Consider the following 17,646-nt stretch of genomic DNA (forward strand, 5'->3'; position numbering starts at 1 on the left):
ACGACCCCTCTTATTAACCCCGACTCACAGCGGCACCCCGTAATTGAAGGAAACAAAAGGGCAAAAGCGTCATTTCACACCCAAATGAACAGTTGTGAATTTTGCTGTGAAAGTTACTTTGTTTTGTCTCAAGCCCGTAACAAGCAAACAACCCCTACGGTTTTAAATTTTCTAAAATCCCAGCAATTGCCCTTCGTTTATTACATTGGTTAAACTTAAAATATTATTCTTTAAAGGGCATACAAGTAAACCAAACGTATGGATTTAGATAATATTTGGAATAAACATATCAGACATGTTAGAAAATAGGTCAAACCTTGGCCACGTTCCGAATAGATAAGCCATTTATTAGGGAAACGAAAAAGAAAAAAAAAAACAGATAATAACGAAATCAATCAGTTGTTTCCACGTCCAAATCCCACCAAAAAAAAAAAAAAAACAGAAACTGTTTAAGGAAAACCTAATTTGTGTTTAGCACAAACTCTAGGTTACTTGACTCAGTGATAATAGGATTTAATTAGAAGGATCTAGAATCCTAATCAATGTAGAATTACTTTCCTTGTATGATTGAGATTCTATGCATTGTAATCCTCTATATAAAGAGGCCCCTATTATCAATGAGAATTAATCTCTCAATTTCTGATTTCCTACAACACGTTATCAGCACGAAGCCCTAACCTTGAAGCCCTAAATTCGTAGCCTTCAAATCCCAGAAAGCACCGCCGCCCACATTGAAGATCTCAACTCCAGCAGCCCAGAACCGGCCGGCAAACCACCGAACCGGCCACCGGAAGTAGCAAAAGTTCTCCTGCCCGGTTCAAAGCCTTCCTCACCACCTCCTGCAGCCATACTTGACCCCCTGCAGCATCTCCACCCCAGAAACCCGGAACCGGAAATCTCTCCACCGGAACTGGCCTAGAACCATCCGAACCGGCCACCAGAAAAGGCTGAAACCGAACCGGCAGAAAGAAAGAAAGAAAGAAAAAAAAAAAAAGGAAGCAGAAGCCGGGCCCAAGCCGCAGCCTGAAGCCCAGCAGCCGGACCCATTTGACGTCATCCTTGCGTCATCTGCCACGCCAGCATCCACGTCAGCTCCAGTCAGCGAGCCACGTCAGCAATCTGGTCAACGCCGGTCAACCCTCCGGTCAACCACCGCCGGCAACTTTTTCTGCCGACTTCCGGCCACTTTTCCGGCCAACTTCCGGCGACATTTCCGGTCGACTACAGTAACTCTGACAGCTACAGTAACTTTCCGGCGACGACTTTTCCGACCATTTTTTAAGGTAATTTTTCTAAAAGTTCCCGTTTTTGAAGTTTTTTTTAATTTCTTCTTCTTTTCTCAGGGACTTCCAACATTCCTTCTTCTACCCCCCTTTCTTCTTTATAGGGGAGACCAAAATCCGAACTGTGGGGGTTCGTGCTCACTCCAAGCTTGGAGCTTGTAGAGTCCTCCAAACTTAAAGTTTGTTGAGAAGAAAACGATCAACCACATACATCGTTGTTTCGATCTAATCCAAAACCCCTCTTGGAATCGGATTTTCTTGGAAGCGACTACGCTTAGAAAATCCCTAATTTCTTGGAAGCGACTACGCTCAGAAATTTAATAATTTTTCATGGTAGCCTTTTCGCTCCGAAACTAACCATAATCTTGTGTTGTTTTTTAGGATGAGTAACTTGAACAAGTTGAACTTCGTTCCACTAGAGACAACTAGCGCAGGATACCATAGGTGGGTCCGAGATGTGCGCCAACATCTTAAGGCTGATGGACTTCTGGGAGCCATCCAAGAGCCTGGTCAGAACGTGCTCTCCATTGAGCAAGCTACTGCTTTCGAAGCAAAACAAGCTAAAGCCATAATCCTCATGACAAGGCACATGAATGACGCGCTCCAAAATGAATACCTCAATGAGGAAGACCCAAGAAAGCTATGGGTAGAACTTGAGCAGTGATTTGGCAACGTTCGTGACTCCCTGCTTCCTGATTTAGAAGTACAATGGCATAGCCTCCGCTTTTGTAATTTCAAGTCTGTACTTGATTATAACTCGGAAGCCCTTCGTATCAAGTCTCTGATGGAGTTTTGTGGCCAAGCCATAACTGATACGATGTTGATCGAGAAGACTCTCTCTACCTTTCCCGTCTCTGCACTGATGATTTCAAAGAATTATCGGATTGATGTAAATGTAAGACGTATCACAAGGTTTCATGAGCTCATTGGAGCCATGAACGTAGCTGAAAAGCACGACAATATTCTTGTAAAGAACTATAATGCTAGACCCGTGGGAACTAAGTCTATTCCGGAGTCTAACTATAGTCGCGCCCCTAATGGAGGACGCAAGGAGCGAAACCCTAAGAGTAGGGACAATTCTGGACATTCTGGTCCATATGTTCGCCCTAAAGAAGAAGGAAATCGCCAAGAGAGGCGTACACGGAACCGTGGAGGTCAACGTGTGAAGAGAGAGAGAGAGGCGGAGCCTCCGACCATGGTGGTTACGTCACCAAGAGCATAGGTCGTCCAAATCGCGCCCCAAAGGGGCCTCGATCAAGGGAGCCTGACCATAATGATGTTTGTTTTCGATGTGGATCAACTGAACATTAGGCCAAATCATGTACCGCACCCCAGAATGTTGCAAACGCATACAAGACGTATCGTGAAGCAAGGGAAGCAAATTACATGGCACAAGAAGATCAAGATGGCGATCTAGATCTAAGGGTGGAAGACTACAACGATCAAGACCCAGAAACTGGCGATTTTGATTAAGTCTTTTTATTTTCCAAGAGATGTAGGCGATTGCCATATTACTTTTTATTGGATTAGATTTTCTTTGATCATATTGATCATAGAAACAATGATGTACTCCGTTGGCTTATGAATAAAATTTCGAGTTCTTTTCATTATGACTCAATTTTGATTCTGCGCATATTACTTTGTGACTACGATGGCTAGGCCATCAATATTAATTCAAGGACATGGAATAGCCCAAGTTCCCCTTGCCAAAAGGCACCTTGATTATTGTCGCAAAAGCTCTCTACGCTCATAGGGAAAATCACACCTATGAATAGCCAATGAATTCCATGCGAAAATGCATGTAGAGAACAGAAATGAGTTCCTTTGCATTACCTCTAATGATTGCGAACAAAAGCGCATCTTAGAGAAGTTTATGTGTCGGTCTAGTGGACTTTATGTCACTATTCGAGCTATTAAATCCAATAAAGTTATGAGAGAAGATCTCTTGGATTTATACACATATTGACTTTGTCACGACATGATAGATCATCCTAGTCATGATATGATGATCCGTCTACAAAAGACTTCACATGGACATCATTTCTTTCGAGCGAAACGAAGCATGAATCAAAAGTTGATTCTTAGACTAAGTGTGACCGACGCTGTTGCCTAGGGCACCGCCTCCGTCCACCACCAGCCTAGGGCTGGCGTAGTCCCTATCCATGACTCCATGGATGGCATCCATCATGGTGATGGCGCCCTAGGTGATGCTGCAATCACCAACTTGCTTCACATAGTATTTCGAACGCTCAGGCCTAACCAAAATACTCAATGGTTGCTTCTAAGACCTCTCGCTCGTTTTACTAAGCCTTTTCCTTAGGGAAATTAGGACTGAGACCGTCCTATGCAAAGGATATGACAATACTCATTCTGTTCTTACAAAGAATCCGTAGGGATTTTGTGGATTGATTCAACCAACTTGCGGACGTTTAAATATCTCATGATGTTGGTTGACACGCAAACACACTGGTCACGTGTTGTGCCATTGTCCACCTATAAATGCTGCTTACGCTACACTCCTAGCACATATCATATGACAATGGGCTCACTCCCCAAATCATCCTATTCAGTCAATTGGATTTGACTATGCTAGAGAGTTTACATCGAAGACTTTCGATGGTTATTGCATTGGGACTAATGTTGGACATTATATTCCCATGAACACACCCAAATGGTCTGACGGAAACGACTACGATGGTAGTCTGAACATTGGTAATGCGCACCAATCTTCCTATATCCGCTTGGGTGATGCAATATCGCATGCAGCCATGCTAATTCGTCTACGACCCACCGCCACTCAATATACCTCTGCGTTACAGCTAGCGACTGGGTACAAGTATCGTACTTACGCATATTTGAGTGTGCCATTTATGTGCCAATTGCGCCGCCACAGCGCCCTATGACGGGTCCTTACAGACGAATGAGCCACTACGTTGGATTTGAGATTCCATCAATCGTCCGCCACATAATGCCCTTGCAAGGCGATTTCTTTACCGCTAGATTTGCGAGTTGTCACTTTGATGAGACAGTCTTCCCGTCGTTAGGGGGAGATAAGAACAAGGATGTTCAGCAGGAACGACAGGGATTGTCGTGGCCTGTCCCCACTATGTCTCATCTCGATCCCTGTTAAAGTGACGAGATCACATAAATATGCTGCAAACAAGTCTGCAAGGAAGGACGTCCCTATTAGAGGACGTAGCGCCACACTACATGGAGGTAGGCATGGCGCCAACGCCAAAGAGAGTGGCACTCTGGCGTTATAGGCCATGGCCCCAGCTAGGATGCATGGGAGGCCCGTGGGTTCGAAGGATATATTGGCACAAACCAATCCTTGATCATCGATATTCAAAATCCGTCTCATGAGTATCTTCCGGGTTAAGGTTATCGCTGGGGGACGCCTCAACGTCAGGACCTATTCCTGAGAATATAGAGCTCTATGAAAATTACACTAGTGTACATGAGACGTGGGATAGAAACTCCATCATAATTGATGATGTAGTTGCGTATTTCGTTGCGCATGAGTTCGTTGAGTCAGATGATATCGAACCACGCTCCGTTGATGAATGAATGCCAACGTAGAGAGTTTTGGCCTAAATGGAAAGATGCGATCCAGGTTAAGATGGATTCTCTAACGAAGAGGAAGGTTTTCAAGCTAGAGATGCCAACACCTCCTAACATAAAACCTGTTGACTAATGGGTCTTCGTTAGAAAGCGTAGTGAGAAAAAGAGATGGTAATCTCGCCTTATGGCGCAAGGCTTCTCACAAAACGTCCTGGAATCGACTACGATGAGACATATTCTCTTGTAATGGATGTCATTGCACTCCAGTACCTTTTCAGTTTGGTAGTTTCCGAATAACTGAACATGCAGCTTACAAATATGGTCACTACGTATCTCTATAGGGATCTAGATACGGAATATACATGCAAGTTCATGGTGAACTTCATTTACCCAAGTCAAGAGACTCTAGACCACGGAGCGCGTTTACAATAAGGTTGAAACGCTCACTAAAGTGACTACTTGATTGGGAAGGGATATGCCCACGCGTTTTTATGACAAGTTTCGGATTCTATAGCGGTTCATGTTGGACATGACCTTCATTAGAAGCACTTAAAGAGTTAAGGGAAACCGCTGAACACTTGAAATCCGTAGTTTGAGATGAAGGATTTTGGGAGAACACGATTATGTCTCGGTTTAGAACTTAAGCATCGTGTCGATAGATGCTTAGGCATTTTGACAAGGTCAAGCCTTCAAGTACCCCCATGATCGTCCGTAGTCTTGATCCTGAAAATGATCCTCTTCGTCAAAAGGATGATGGCGAGGATGTGCTAGAGGCAGAAGTGCCTTACTTAGTACAATAGGCGCATTATTGTACTTATCCCAATGCACAAGACTGGACATTTTATATGTTGTGAACTTGTTAGCTAGATATAGCTCTGCGCCAACGCGATGTCATTGAATTAGTGTAAAAGATATCTTTCGATACTTGAGATGTATGAATGATATGGGCTTGTTCTATCCCTACAATAGGCAGAAGGGATGCAGAGATGAGCTGAAATGAATAAATGGAGTTTTCCTGGTCCGACTAGGAATCCCAGTCAACGCAGGAATCCTGATGAGGCTAGGAAACCTGAAGGCATTAGGAGACCACATGGCTTGAAGATGACGTGGGAGATATTATGGGAGATTAAATCTGATTTTTGCATGGGAAAGGATGGAGATAATGTGAAAATCAAGGAGATTACGTTGAGAAAATCTTGGGAGAGTTTCATGGGATTGTGCAACAAGAAAATGCTCAAAACAAGTCCAGATTCATTCCTGAATTCCCTCAAGATATGTTGGCTGAAATTAGAAAATAAAATCTGCAATTTTAATGTGAAAATCAAGAGAAAATCAAGGGGAGGATGTTAAGGATAAAGCCATGGAGAGATTTAAGGGAGAAAATGTTCAAAATGCATCCAGATACATTGTCTAGGTTCATGTCTAGATATTTGGCCGAAAATTGTGAATAAAATCAAATTAAATCATGGGAAAATCAGCAACAAAATATTATGGATTGATTTTGGAGCTTTTTGATTGGTTGAGTGACATGGCAGAGCTGACATGGCGCTACGTGATTGGTGGAAGCTGTGTGGTGCAACCAGAAAATTCCTTAGAAATTAAATTCATGAAGCCTTGCCTTCCCCTATATATAGCCTCCTCTCTAGACGTTTTAGACACCATCACACCATCACCAACACCACAACACACCTCTCTCCATTAGAAAATAAACATTAGAAAAATTCTCTCCATTCTCTAGTCTTTAGAAGCTCTGCGTCTCAACCAAGGAGGAGAAGAAGTCATGCAATACATCAAGATCCTAGCCACCATCCACCCTTGTGTCGTCCCTAGAAGATTGCTTGCTTTCAAGGATCTTCGAGTTCTTCGTCTCAAGGCCATGTCATCCATCTTTCATGGTGTATTTCAAACTTTCTTTTCTTTTCCTTTGTTTGATTTGTAGAGTTATGAATTCTAGTTAACATGATGTTAAGGGCAAAGTTTAAAGCCCGTTTATATGTTTTGAAATAAAATTGTGATTTTTATATGTTGATTTATATGTTGCTTATGTGAGATTGCTTGATTGATTTTGGATTACAGAAAACTTTTGCATGTTTGTGTTCTTTGGTGGCCAACTTAGGATATATGCATGTAATTGGAGCTAGATTTAAGTAGTGAAGGCTTTGGACAAAAGTCGAAATCAATTAAGGAGGATTGCAAATAGGTGAACTTATTCATAATTAGGTTGTGCACTTTGCTTGACATCCTTTCTTTGTTCTTGATGCGTTGAATGTGTTCTTGATTAGCTAGCTTTCTAGACTATGATTGCATGAACAATAGGATTGATTTAGGTGTTTTCACTTAGATTAATTATTCAAGGAAAGTAAAAAATGGGAAATCGTTTGCTTTCTAACGTTTCACATGGTCAACTTCTTTCTCATGACATAGAAAATCAACTATAGGAATTGTGATTGGATTTCTTGCATATGATTGTGGTTTTGATCTTTATTCCTTGCGTTCCACCCGTGTATATATGTTTTTACATTTTCTTTATTTTTTTTATTTAATTTTTAATTTAATAATCCTAAAACCCCCTTGTGTTTGTTTTATTTTTGTAAATAATACTTTATACTTATTTTAATTCTTTATTTGTTGTACAATGACAGGTGTACCCTCAATCCCCGGAATAGAACGATCCCTATTTACCATATACTAACGATGACATTTTCAGGGTTAAATTATGCGCTTACTTTTGGTGTATCAAAAACTGGAGCTGCGATCAGGGAGGAGGAAAATAAGGCCGAAGAGCAGAGAGGAGAAAGAGGAAGAAGAGGTAAACAGAAAAGAGAAAGAAATATATATAAAAAAAAAAAAAAAAGAGAACAAATAAATAAAAAAGAGAAAAGAGTGTTAAAAAAAGAGAGAAAAAAGAGTAGGAAAAAAAAAAGAACAAATTTAAAAAATAGAGAAAAAAGAGTTAAAAAAAAAAAGTAGGAATAAAAAAGAACAAATTAAAAAAATAGAGAAAAAGAGAATTTTTTTTTTTGGGGTCAGTAAGGGTAAAATAGTCATTTTACTGTTGAAATAGTGCCACGTTAGCAAGATAACAGACTTTTTAACGGAAAATTGACGGTATGGACTTTTTAGGTGAAATTGGAAAGTTCAGGGACTTTTTAGGTGAAATTGAAACGTCAGGGACTGAAACGTCAAGACTCTATAAGTATAGGGAGTAAACAATATTTTGTCCATAATAAAATTTATTGATAGCGAATCATGTATATGTATTGTTGTAAACAACTTTTGATATGGATCAATATTTTTACTTATATCCAGAGTTACCTAATGCTACCATGAATAATCATGAGGAGCATAACAGCAACAATGTGGCCATGAATAATGATGAGGAACATACCAACTACATTGAGGAAGACAATGAAAGTGAGCCCATGAATAATCATGAGGAGCGCCGTAACAACATTCATCAAGTGCGGCGTATGAGGAGGGCAAGAATAAATAATAATTCTGCTAGAGATTTTCATGAGGAAATGGGTGTCCATGATTGTCAGTTGCCCCCACTAAAAACATGCCCATACTACAATGCATTGTTGTTTGATCGAGAGACCTTTAGTTTGTGGTGCTTGAAGGGGAATATTGTTCTACCACTAATACAGTCTCCCCCAGAAATGGTTCACCTCTTTTCTGATCAAATTGATGAGGGCAGAAAATTCAAACAAAATATTAGGGCCTACAACAGTTTGCATTCACTTCAATGGGCGTACATGTTGATAAAAGAATTAATACCCAAGGCCGTGGACCTTATACCTTTCGTGCACAAGGTTCTATATATCATAAAATTGGTGGTCTGTTACCAATTGACGGGAGAAGACCACGATATCTACAGGCTTATATATACGACACTGAGTATGAACTTGAGAATAGATTGTCTGAAAGTGAAGTTTTGGAGAGGGGAATGGTTGAAAAGATACAACAGATTCTTAATCAACACAATCCATTTGTTCAAACATTTTGAAGTCTCGGACAGCATCAAGATTTGCCCAATTGCAGACTCATCATCAGAGAGCAGCCTTCCAACCGCCGTCAGTATAATTTGCCATCTGCATCACAAGTTGCTGCTATTGTAGTAGGGGGTGATGATATCAATCCAAATGGAAGAGATTTTATTGTTCAAACAATTAGTGGACAACTTTGGAATGTCAAAGACTCAGTTGAATATTATGACCCCCTGCAGTATCCGTTATTATTGCCCTATGGAACACACGGATGAGACATTAATACTCATGGCAATAATGGAAGACCAATGTCATGTTGCGACTACTACGCATATATGTTACAGGTTGGTTACTCTATTTACTTTAAATTTTCTATCACTAAGAATATGGCATTAAAATGCATGCTTAAAATCTTGATTTTGTAGATGCGTCAAGGTCATGAAAATCCTCTACATCGAGGAGGACACCTCTTACAATAGTATGTTGTAGATAATTATGTAAAGATTGAATCACAGAAGCTCAGATGGCTTCATAGTAATCAAGAAAAATTTCGGAGAGAATTTCATCAAGGACTTCAAGACTCTCTGCATGCAGGAGAAAATGATGCAGGTTTGATTTAGTATTGGATTGATGTTAAGATCTTATAATTAGTGTCATTTTATTTATAGTTGTAGAAAAAGAAATTAAATGTACTTTGAGACATTACAGGTAACGTTGGTCGTAGAACAATTCTGCCATCATCGTTTATTGATAGCCCCCGTGACACATACCAACGATATCAAGATGCAATGGCTTTGGTTCAAAAATATGGTAGGCCAGATCTTTTTATCACCATGACTTGTAACCCCAATTGGGAAGAAGTTAGAAGTGAACTACTCCCTGGACAAACGCCACAAGACCGTCCGGATTTAGTCACCAGGGTATTTCATGCCAAATTTGAGCAATTAAAAGAAGACATCATCAACAAGGGAGTGCTGGGAAAAGTGGCTGCACATGCTTTCGTTGTTGAATTTCAAAAACGAGGCCTACCACATGTTCATATGCTTATTATGTTAGAAGAAAATGACAAGCTTAATAACCCTGATGAATACGATCGCATTGTTAGAGCTGAAATACCATATGAGGACGAGGAGCCTCAACTTTATGATGCAGTGTGTACACATATGATTCATGGTCCATGTGGAACTCTTAACCCAAGGCAGTCATGTATGAAAAATGGGAGTTGCAATAAAGGCTACCCAAAACCATTTGCAAATTTCACTGTGCAAGGAAATGATGCATATTCTGTATATCGGAGATGGGCAAGTCGTTTACCGATACCTTTGCGTAGACGAGGAGATGTGATGGTGGATAACAGTTGGGTAGTTCCCTACAACCCATGGTTGCTATTACGATATAATTGTCACATCAATGTTGAAATATGTGGGAGCATAAAAAGTGTCAAGTACTTATATAAGTATATCTACAAAGGTCCTGACAGAGTGGCACTTGAGCTGCAATCAAACCCAGAGTTTGATGAAATCAGACAATTTGTTTATGTAAGGTGGGTCTGTGCACCAGAGGCTTTATGGAGGATCTTCAAATTTGCAATGAACATAATATATCCAACAGTAAAGCGATTACAAATACATCTTCCCAACATGCAACAGATAATATTCGATGTTGATGAAACAGTAGAGAATATTCTGGCAGATGAGCATGCACAAATGTCAATGCTTACTGAGTTTTTCACCATAAATCGAATGGATGAGGATGCCAGAGCATGTTTGTGTCGAGAAATTCCTGAACATTACAGGTGGGATAGTAGCAACAAAATTTGGGTGAAAAGAAGGAGAAACTACAAGGTTATTGGGCGAATATACAAAGTCTCACCATCTGAAGGTGAGAAATTTTACCTGCGTGTCCTTAATCATGTAAGAGGTCTAAGATCATTTCTTGATTTGCTTACTGTTAATGGTGTTCTACAACCAACATTCAAGCAAGCAGCAAGGAAACAAGGTTTGCTAGAAAATGACAATAGTATCTGACAGTGTTTGTTGGAGGCATTTGCAATTAGGATGCCATCAACTTTGAGGAGATTATTCGTCACAATTTTGGTGTACAATGAGCCAATCGGTGTCCGAACATTGTGGGATGAATTTTTTCCTTTTATGGTAGAAGATTATCCTTCATCTGGTGATATTGCAAACCGAAACAGGCTCTTACAAGATTTAAATGGAATACTTGAACAATTTAACAGGAACATTAGAGATTTTGACCTGCCTGAAATGACAAGGGAGCCAGAAGAAAATTCAAGAATGCCGAGGTGTATTGAAGACGAACTTTCCATACATATCTCTCAAGAAGACATTGATGCAATTGACCGCCTTAATGAAGGCCAAAGGATCGCCTTTAACACGATCATGGATGCAGTTCAGAGAAAAAGAAGTGCATTATTTTTTGTTGATGGTCGTGGTGGAACTGGGAAGACATATTTATACCATGCATTGCTAGCAAACTTACGGAGAATGAATCATATAGTCTTAGCCACAGCATCATCTGGAATAGCTGCAAATATACTGCCCGGCGGGAGGACAGCTCACTCTAGATTTAAGATTCCACTCAATGTAGATGCGTCATCTATGTGTTCCATAAGTAGACAGTTTGCTCTGGCACAACTGATACAAGACTCGACTGCAATTATTTCGGACGAGGCACCTATGACACATCGACATGTCTTTGAAGCACTTGATCGAACTTTTCGAGACATAATGGATGTCGACTTACCATTTGGTGGAAAGATAATGATTTTTGGGGGAGATTTTCGTCAAGTCCTCCCTGTTATTCCTAAAGGAACGAAGTCTGAACTCATTCAAGCCTCCATTGTGAAATCAACATTTTCGGCACAGATAAAGATATTAACACTGAGACAGAATATGAGATCCATAAATGACCACCAATTTGTAGAGTTTCTTCTTCGTGTTGGCGATGAGAGTGAACAAGTCATCAATGACGAAATGATAAGATTACCGGAATGCATGGTGGTTCCATGGGAAAGCAACCAATCTATCAATCTAATTATTGATGAAGTTTTCCCCAATTTGGGTGATCATGTAAATGATGCAAGATACATGGTGGACAAAGCATTGATTACTCCTATAAACGACGATGTGGACGTGTTGAATGAAAAGATAATCAATATGTTTCCAAGTGAAGAAATTACACTGTATTCATTTGACTCTGTTGAAGATGACATCAGAAATTTGTACCAACCAGAGTTTCTGAACTCAATAACCGCAGGTGGGCTGCCACCCCATAAGTTAACTTTGAAAGTAGGTGCTCCAATCATGCTTTTAAGGAATATTGACCCTAAATTGGGATTGTGTAACGGTACTAGATTGTTGTGCCGTGGTTCGTACCAAAATATGATTGATGCTGAGATACTAACAGGATAGTTTGCTGGGACTAGAGTTTTCCTACCTAGAATTCCTTTGAAAAGTGCAGAAAATGCTGGGCTACCATTTCAATTAACAAGAAAGCAATTTCCAGTCAAACTGAACTTTTGTTTGACCATAAACAAATCTCAAGGCCAGACTATCCCACATGTGATACGCTAAATGCAAGCGTATAATTTAACCCTAGAAATGTCATCGTTAGTATATAGTAAATATGGATCGTTCTATTCCATGGATTGAGAGTACACTTGTCATTGTCAAACAATTAAAGAATTAAAATACAAATAAAGTATAATATTTACACAAATATAATAAAATATATACAAATTTACGAAATAAAAGGGGATTTTAGGGTTTTCGAAAATTTAAGTAAAAAGGAAGAAAATATAAAAACACAAATACAAGAATGAAACATAAAAAACAAAGATCAAACCAATTCCATACAATCAAATTCGATTCAACCCTACAATTGTTCATCTAAGTCATGAGAAAGAAGTTAATCATGTAAAACATTTGAAGCAAATGATTTCTCATATTTTACTTTCCTTTACTAATTAATCTAAATGAAAGCACCTAGATTAATCCTATTAAACATGCAATCAAAGTCTAGAAAGCTAGCTAATCAAGACATGTTCAACGCAAGAAGCATAGAGAAAGGTTATCAACTTAAGTGCACAACCTAGTATGAAAAATTTCATCTGTTTGCAATCCTTTTCAATTAAATTTGACCTTTGTCCAAAGCCTTTACTACTTTTGATTCAAGTTCACAAAACTATTAAGTGAATCATAAACTTAAATCTAGTATCAATTATATGCAAACCCTAGATGTTTCGAACCATATAAGATAAACACATAAAAGATATCAATCAAGCAAATTTAATTGAACAATCTCACATAAGCAACTATAGAATCACAATCATAGGAATCGAAAATTTCATTCAATCATAAGAATTTGGATTTAAACTTTATTCAAACATTGTTGTCAACTAGAAACAATTCCAACGAAAATCAAACAAGGTTACAAAGAAAGAGGGCGAATTACACCGTGAGATGGAGATGGGGATGGAGGCTTGATGTTGGATTCTTGAATCTTGGAAGCAAGTCTTCAAGGTGGATGATGGATGATGGTGCTCACAGCTCCTTCTTCTCTTCTTCTTTCTTGCTTGAAAACCGTGGAGCTTGCACTAGAGGATGGAGAGAGCTTTGACGTTTATTGTGAATTTTCTGAATGGGAGAAGTGTGTAATGTCAAGCCTAGGGGGGGGAGTATATATAGGGGACGTGAACTTGGTCTCCAAGCTTCATGAATCTTCTTTATTTTCCCAAAGATTTATTTAATAATTCCACACAGCTTTGACCAATCACGTAGCGCCATGTCAGCTTTGTTGTGTCACCCAACCAATCAAAAGCCTTCAAAATAAGTCCCTAATATATTGTTGCCTAAATATATATGGATTTAATATGATTTTCTTCTTCATTTTCGGCCAAATATCAAGGAATGAACCTAGACAATGAATTTGGAAACATTTTGAACCTTTTCTCCCTTAAAACTCTCCATGGCCTTATCTTTAACGTCTCCCCTTGATTTTCTCTTGATTTCCCATGGAAAAATCAGATTTAATTCCCAAAAATATCTCCATTACATCCAACAACCCAAAATCACTTGGGCTTTTCACCATTTTGCCGAAATTCACATTAATCTTGAAGATTCTTGGGCTTCCATGTGTCATCTCCAATCCATAAGGTCTCCTAGTGCCTCCAGGACTCTTCTCTCAACATCATTTTTCTTCATTATTTCGACCATACTTCCTGGTTGGCTTAGGAGTCTTACTTTGACAAAGTTTCATTTTCTAAACAGGATTTCCTTGCTGGACCAGGAAAACTTTATATCCTCATTTAAGCTCATTTTTGCAGCCCTTGTGCCTTGTCTCAGCTCTCTCCAACGTTCCCTAGCTTTTTTTTCTCATTTTGAGCTCATTTCAGCTCATTTATTCCAAGGACCTGAAAATAGAAACTATTACTAAAAATAGAAACTTTCTAAAAATCAGATATGGAAACTTTCCTAAACTAAAATGGAAACTTTCTAAAAATAGGAAATATAAACTTTCCTAAACCAAAAGGATTTATTTAAGGAAATAACTAAGTAAATATGTGGAAATAACAGTTAAAACGTCGCATTAAAATGCTCCTATCAACATGTAGGTGTTTACCTCCGAGATCATGTTTTTAGTTATGGACAATTATATGTGGCATTGTCGAGAGGAGTATCGGAGTCAACCACAAAAGTTCTGGTTAAAAAAGGATCCATAGTTGGTGAAGATGGTGTATTTACGAAGAATGTCATATTTAAAGAAGTTTTGCTTCATTCAAACACAAATGATAGATCATCTTCATAGGTATTTTGACATTTTTATTGATTAGAAATGTACATATTTGATTAAGTTTTTTTGGATTATAATTCTGTACGTAACTTTGTGTAATTTTTTCTATTTGTAGGAATGGTACCAGATCGTCGCCCTCAACAAAAGAAAAGGTTCTAACGAGACGAGGGCTTTAGGAGGCATGTTTCCATATTTTTCATGTGGTTGGTGCATGGGAAAATCAGTAAAAATGAACATTATTATCTCAGTCAGCTTATTTTGAAAGAGTGGAACAAAAGGAACTCTTAAGCTCTGCTTCTTTTCCTTTAAATATGTTTTTATTTTGTGGTAGTTAACCAATTTCAATAATAAGTATATTGGGTTCCAACCATTAAAATTATAAATATTTGTATATACCAGTGCATATTTTTGTACAATGGATTGCTAAAGACATATTTGTTCCAACCATTTATGTTTTTTGCTGATGGATTGCTAAAGACATATACAATATTTTATAATATCTGTATGGGGTAAGAGTTAGGTAATATGCAACACATAAATAATATTGCATTCATGAGTAACATTTCAAATATGCGTAGCAAAAGAGGAAGGACAATATGCACGCGCGAGCGTGGCCCTTCTGCACACGCATCGTGCGTGCAAGAAGGCTAGTTGAATACTGATATCAAAATTTGTTGGTAATCAATTTTCAAGTAACATAATAGTTGCTAGGGGAAGAGGGAGAGGGAGAGACTTGGCTGGATATATGTAAGTGATAGGGGCTTATTTAAGCTTCAAATTCTGGGAGCTGTTGAGGTTTTTGTATTTCCACCTTTTGATTGTTACTTCTGTTACCATAGCAGATAAATTTATCCTGGGATGAGTTTATCCAAAACTTTTCTTATATGCTTGCTGATATTGTTGATTTTTTTTAGGAAATCAAGTCAACCATACAGTTATCTTTGTAATTAATAAATAATAGAGGGCTAGGGAGGCCAAATGAGATTGTTTTTCTTTCTTTTCAGTAAATTGGTTTCTAATCTTCTGTTTCCTTTTTTTTTTTCTTCTTCTTCTTTTTTTTTTCTTTGGGCGCAGGACTGTTAGGGTTGAGAGTCTAATCTTCTGATATTGTTTCTTTTTTTTAAGAAATTAAGTCAACTATATAGTTATCTTTGTAATCAGTAAATAATAGAGAGGTAGGGAGGCCAAATGAGTTTGTTTTCGTTTCTTTTCAGTAAATTGGTTTCTAATTAATCTTCTGTTTCCTTTTTTTTTTTTGGTTTTTTTTTCCTTTGGGTGCAGGACTATTAGAGATATGATTGATTTTTTTTTAATTACCTGTTTGTTTGTATTACATTTTTTGTTCCTTTCTACTGTGGTTATCTCTTGATGGCTTTTGTTTTTATTTTTATTTTTTTATAATCAAGTAAAATCTGTCACTGTACTTTTTACAAGCTCTAATGTGTTGCTTTTCTCTTAGGTTGCTGATAAACTTGCTTCATGAAGTCACTAGTAATCTAGAAACTGATATATTTTTTTCTCGGACCCTTAGAAGCAAGGTAATTCTCTTTCCCTATTGGTGACCACTTTTTTCTTATGTTGCCAGAAAGATGTTTAAGATTCAATGTTCAAGCTTAGTGAACCCTATTTTCTTGGTTATGATGGTTACCATGGTTTAGATTGTTAGTTCATTTTGTGTCTTTTCTAGTTTTTGGGTAGCTGATTCTGAGGTCGGTTTCTTTTGGAACTTTTCTTTTTCTCTGTCTTTTTTTGTTTTGTGGTTTGTTTTTTTTCCCTATTTTCTTTTTGGTGAAGAAAGAATGAGAATATTGGCTTTCAGGCATCAAAATATTATGAATCCATCTTCAGTTGATATAACTAAAGTGATTTCCTTAGTTCCATCCACAGAAGATGGCTTATTTTCAGCTTTGATTCCATTCCCTCTGTTGTTCATTGGGTAGCTGCATAAAAACTGTCAACCTGGATTAGTAAATGGGTTCAATTGATCTTTTGGGGATGTCTAATAAGATAAATATTGACAAAACTATTTCAATCATTCTTCAGTTTGGTATGATCTAGAATGTTATGCATTTATGTATGCAATTTTCTGATATTTGTGTTTCTTTTTTTTTCTGCCTAGGAGAGTTGTTATGAGTTTTAGTCCCATATTTGAGGAAGTTTGGAGAAATGTTCAGAAACTTGCGTTGAGAAACATTCTACACTGAGGTTATGAACACTGATGTCGAGTAAATTATTTTCAATTTTTGTTTTACAAAGAAGCATAGCAATGAGGTTTCAAGTCCTTTGCAGCTTGGTCATTGGAGTATTCAGATAACAACGTACTGAAAATTGTATAGTCAGCAACATTTATATCTCTAGATTTTATTTGTAACTCTAGATGCCAGGAAGAATAAAGTTCCAAAGCAAACATTTAAATTTGACTTTGACTTTCTTGCATTGCAGCCTGTGAAAAGCCCAGTAATTATCTACGGTGATATTGATGGACAATTCCATAATCTTGCTGAGCTTTTCCGTATTAGAGGAGAAGTATTTATTCTGATTTGAGCTATTTAGTTCTACTTATGTTTGGTCCAAATGAGGGATTATATAGGTCAGATTTGTTTGTGAAGAGATGTTATTCACATATGAATATAGTTGAAGATTAAAGTTTCGTAGTTGACTTAATTGATTCTTCTGAGCTACATATAGGCTAACAATTTTGAGGTCCATTTTCTGCCTAATCGTTCACCAATCATGGCCTTATGACAAAGGACAGTTGGTTAGTCAATGCATGCATTCATGTTTAAAATGCATGAGTTTATGATTTGGAACAAGTCCATATTTAGTGCTTGAGACTGTACCTGATATGATTTCGGTTCTTGGTATGGAAAAGTTTAAACATTTTGGAATTCCATTGAATTTTTGTAATCAAATTCTTTTAACTTTGCTTGATATATAGAGCTTACTGGTGGTGTTTTAGCTTAGAGTTTGAAACTTTCCCCCCTTCAGATATATCTTTCAAT

At 38.0% G+C, this 17,646-nt stretch overlaps 1 protein-coding gene and 1 pseudogene across 1 annotated transcript; both read left to right on the forward strand.

Annotated features, from left to right (window-relative positions):
• Positions 1-8,170: 8,170 nt before the first annotated feature.
• Positions 8,171-10,857, forward strand: LOC112203930. Its single transcript, XM_024344827.1, has 2 exons — positions 8,171-8,381; positions 9,539-10,857. The coding sequence occupies exons 1-2, from the start codon at positions 8,171-8,173 to the stop codon at positions 10,855-10,857; spliced, it is 1,530 nt and encodes a 509-aa protein (XP_024200595.1).
• Positions 10,858-10,903: 46 nt separating this feature from the next.
• On the forward strand, positions 10,904-14,659 carry LOC112203931 (annotated as a pseudogene).
• Positions 14,660-17,646: the final 2,987 nt, after the last annotated feature.

This window comes from Rosa chinensis, chromosome 5 (genome assembly GCF_002994745.2).
Source record: "Rosa chinensis cultivar Old Blush chromosome 5, RchiOBHm-V2, whole genome shotgun sequence".
Classification (NCBI taxonomy): domain Eukaryota; kingdom Viridiplantae; phylum Streptophyta; class Magnoliopsida; order Rosales; family Rosaceae; genus Rosa; species Rosa chinensis.

What these genes read in the sequence shown, in the direction of transcription:
- LOC112203930 (XM_024344827.1), top strand. Translation starts at nt 8,171, where the DNA reads ATGAATAATCATGAGGAGCATAACAGCAACAATGTGGCCATGAATAAT. An exon ending in GGAAATGGGTGTCCATGATT is followed by an intron (nt 8,382 to 9,538) that starts GTCAGTTGCCCC and finishes GAGACATTACAG; the next exon opens with GTAACGTTGGTCGTAGAACA.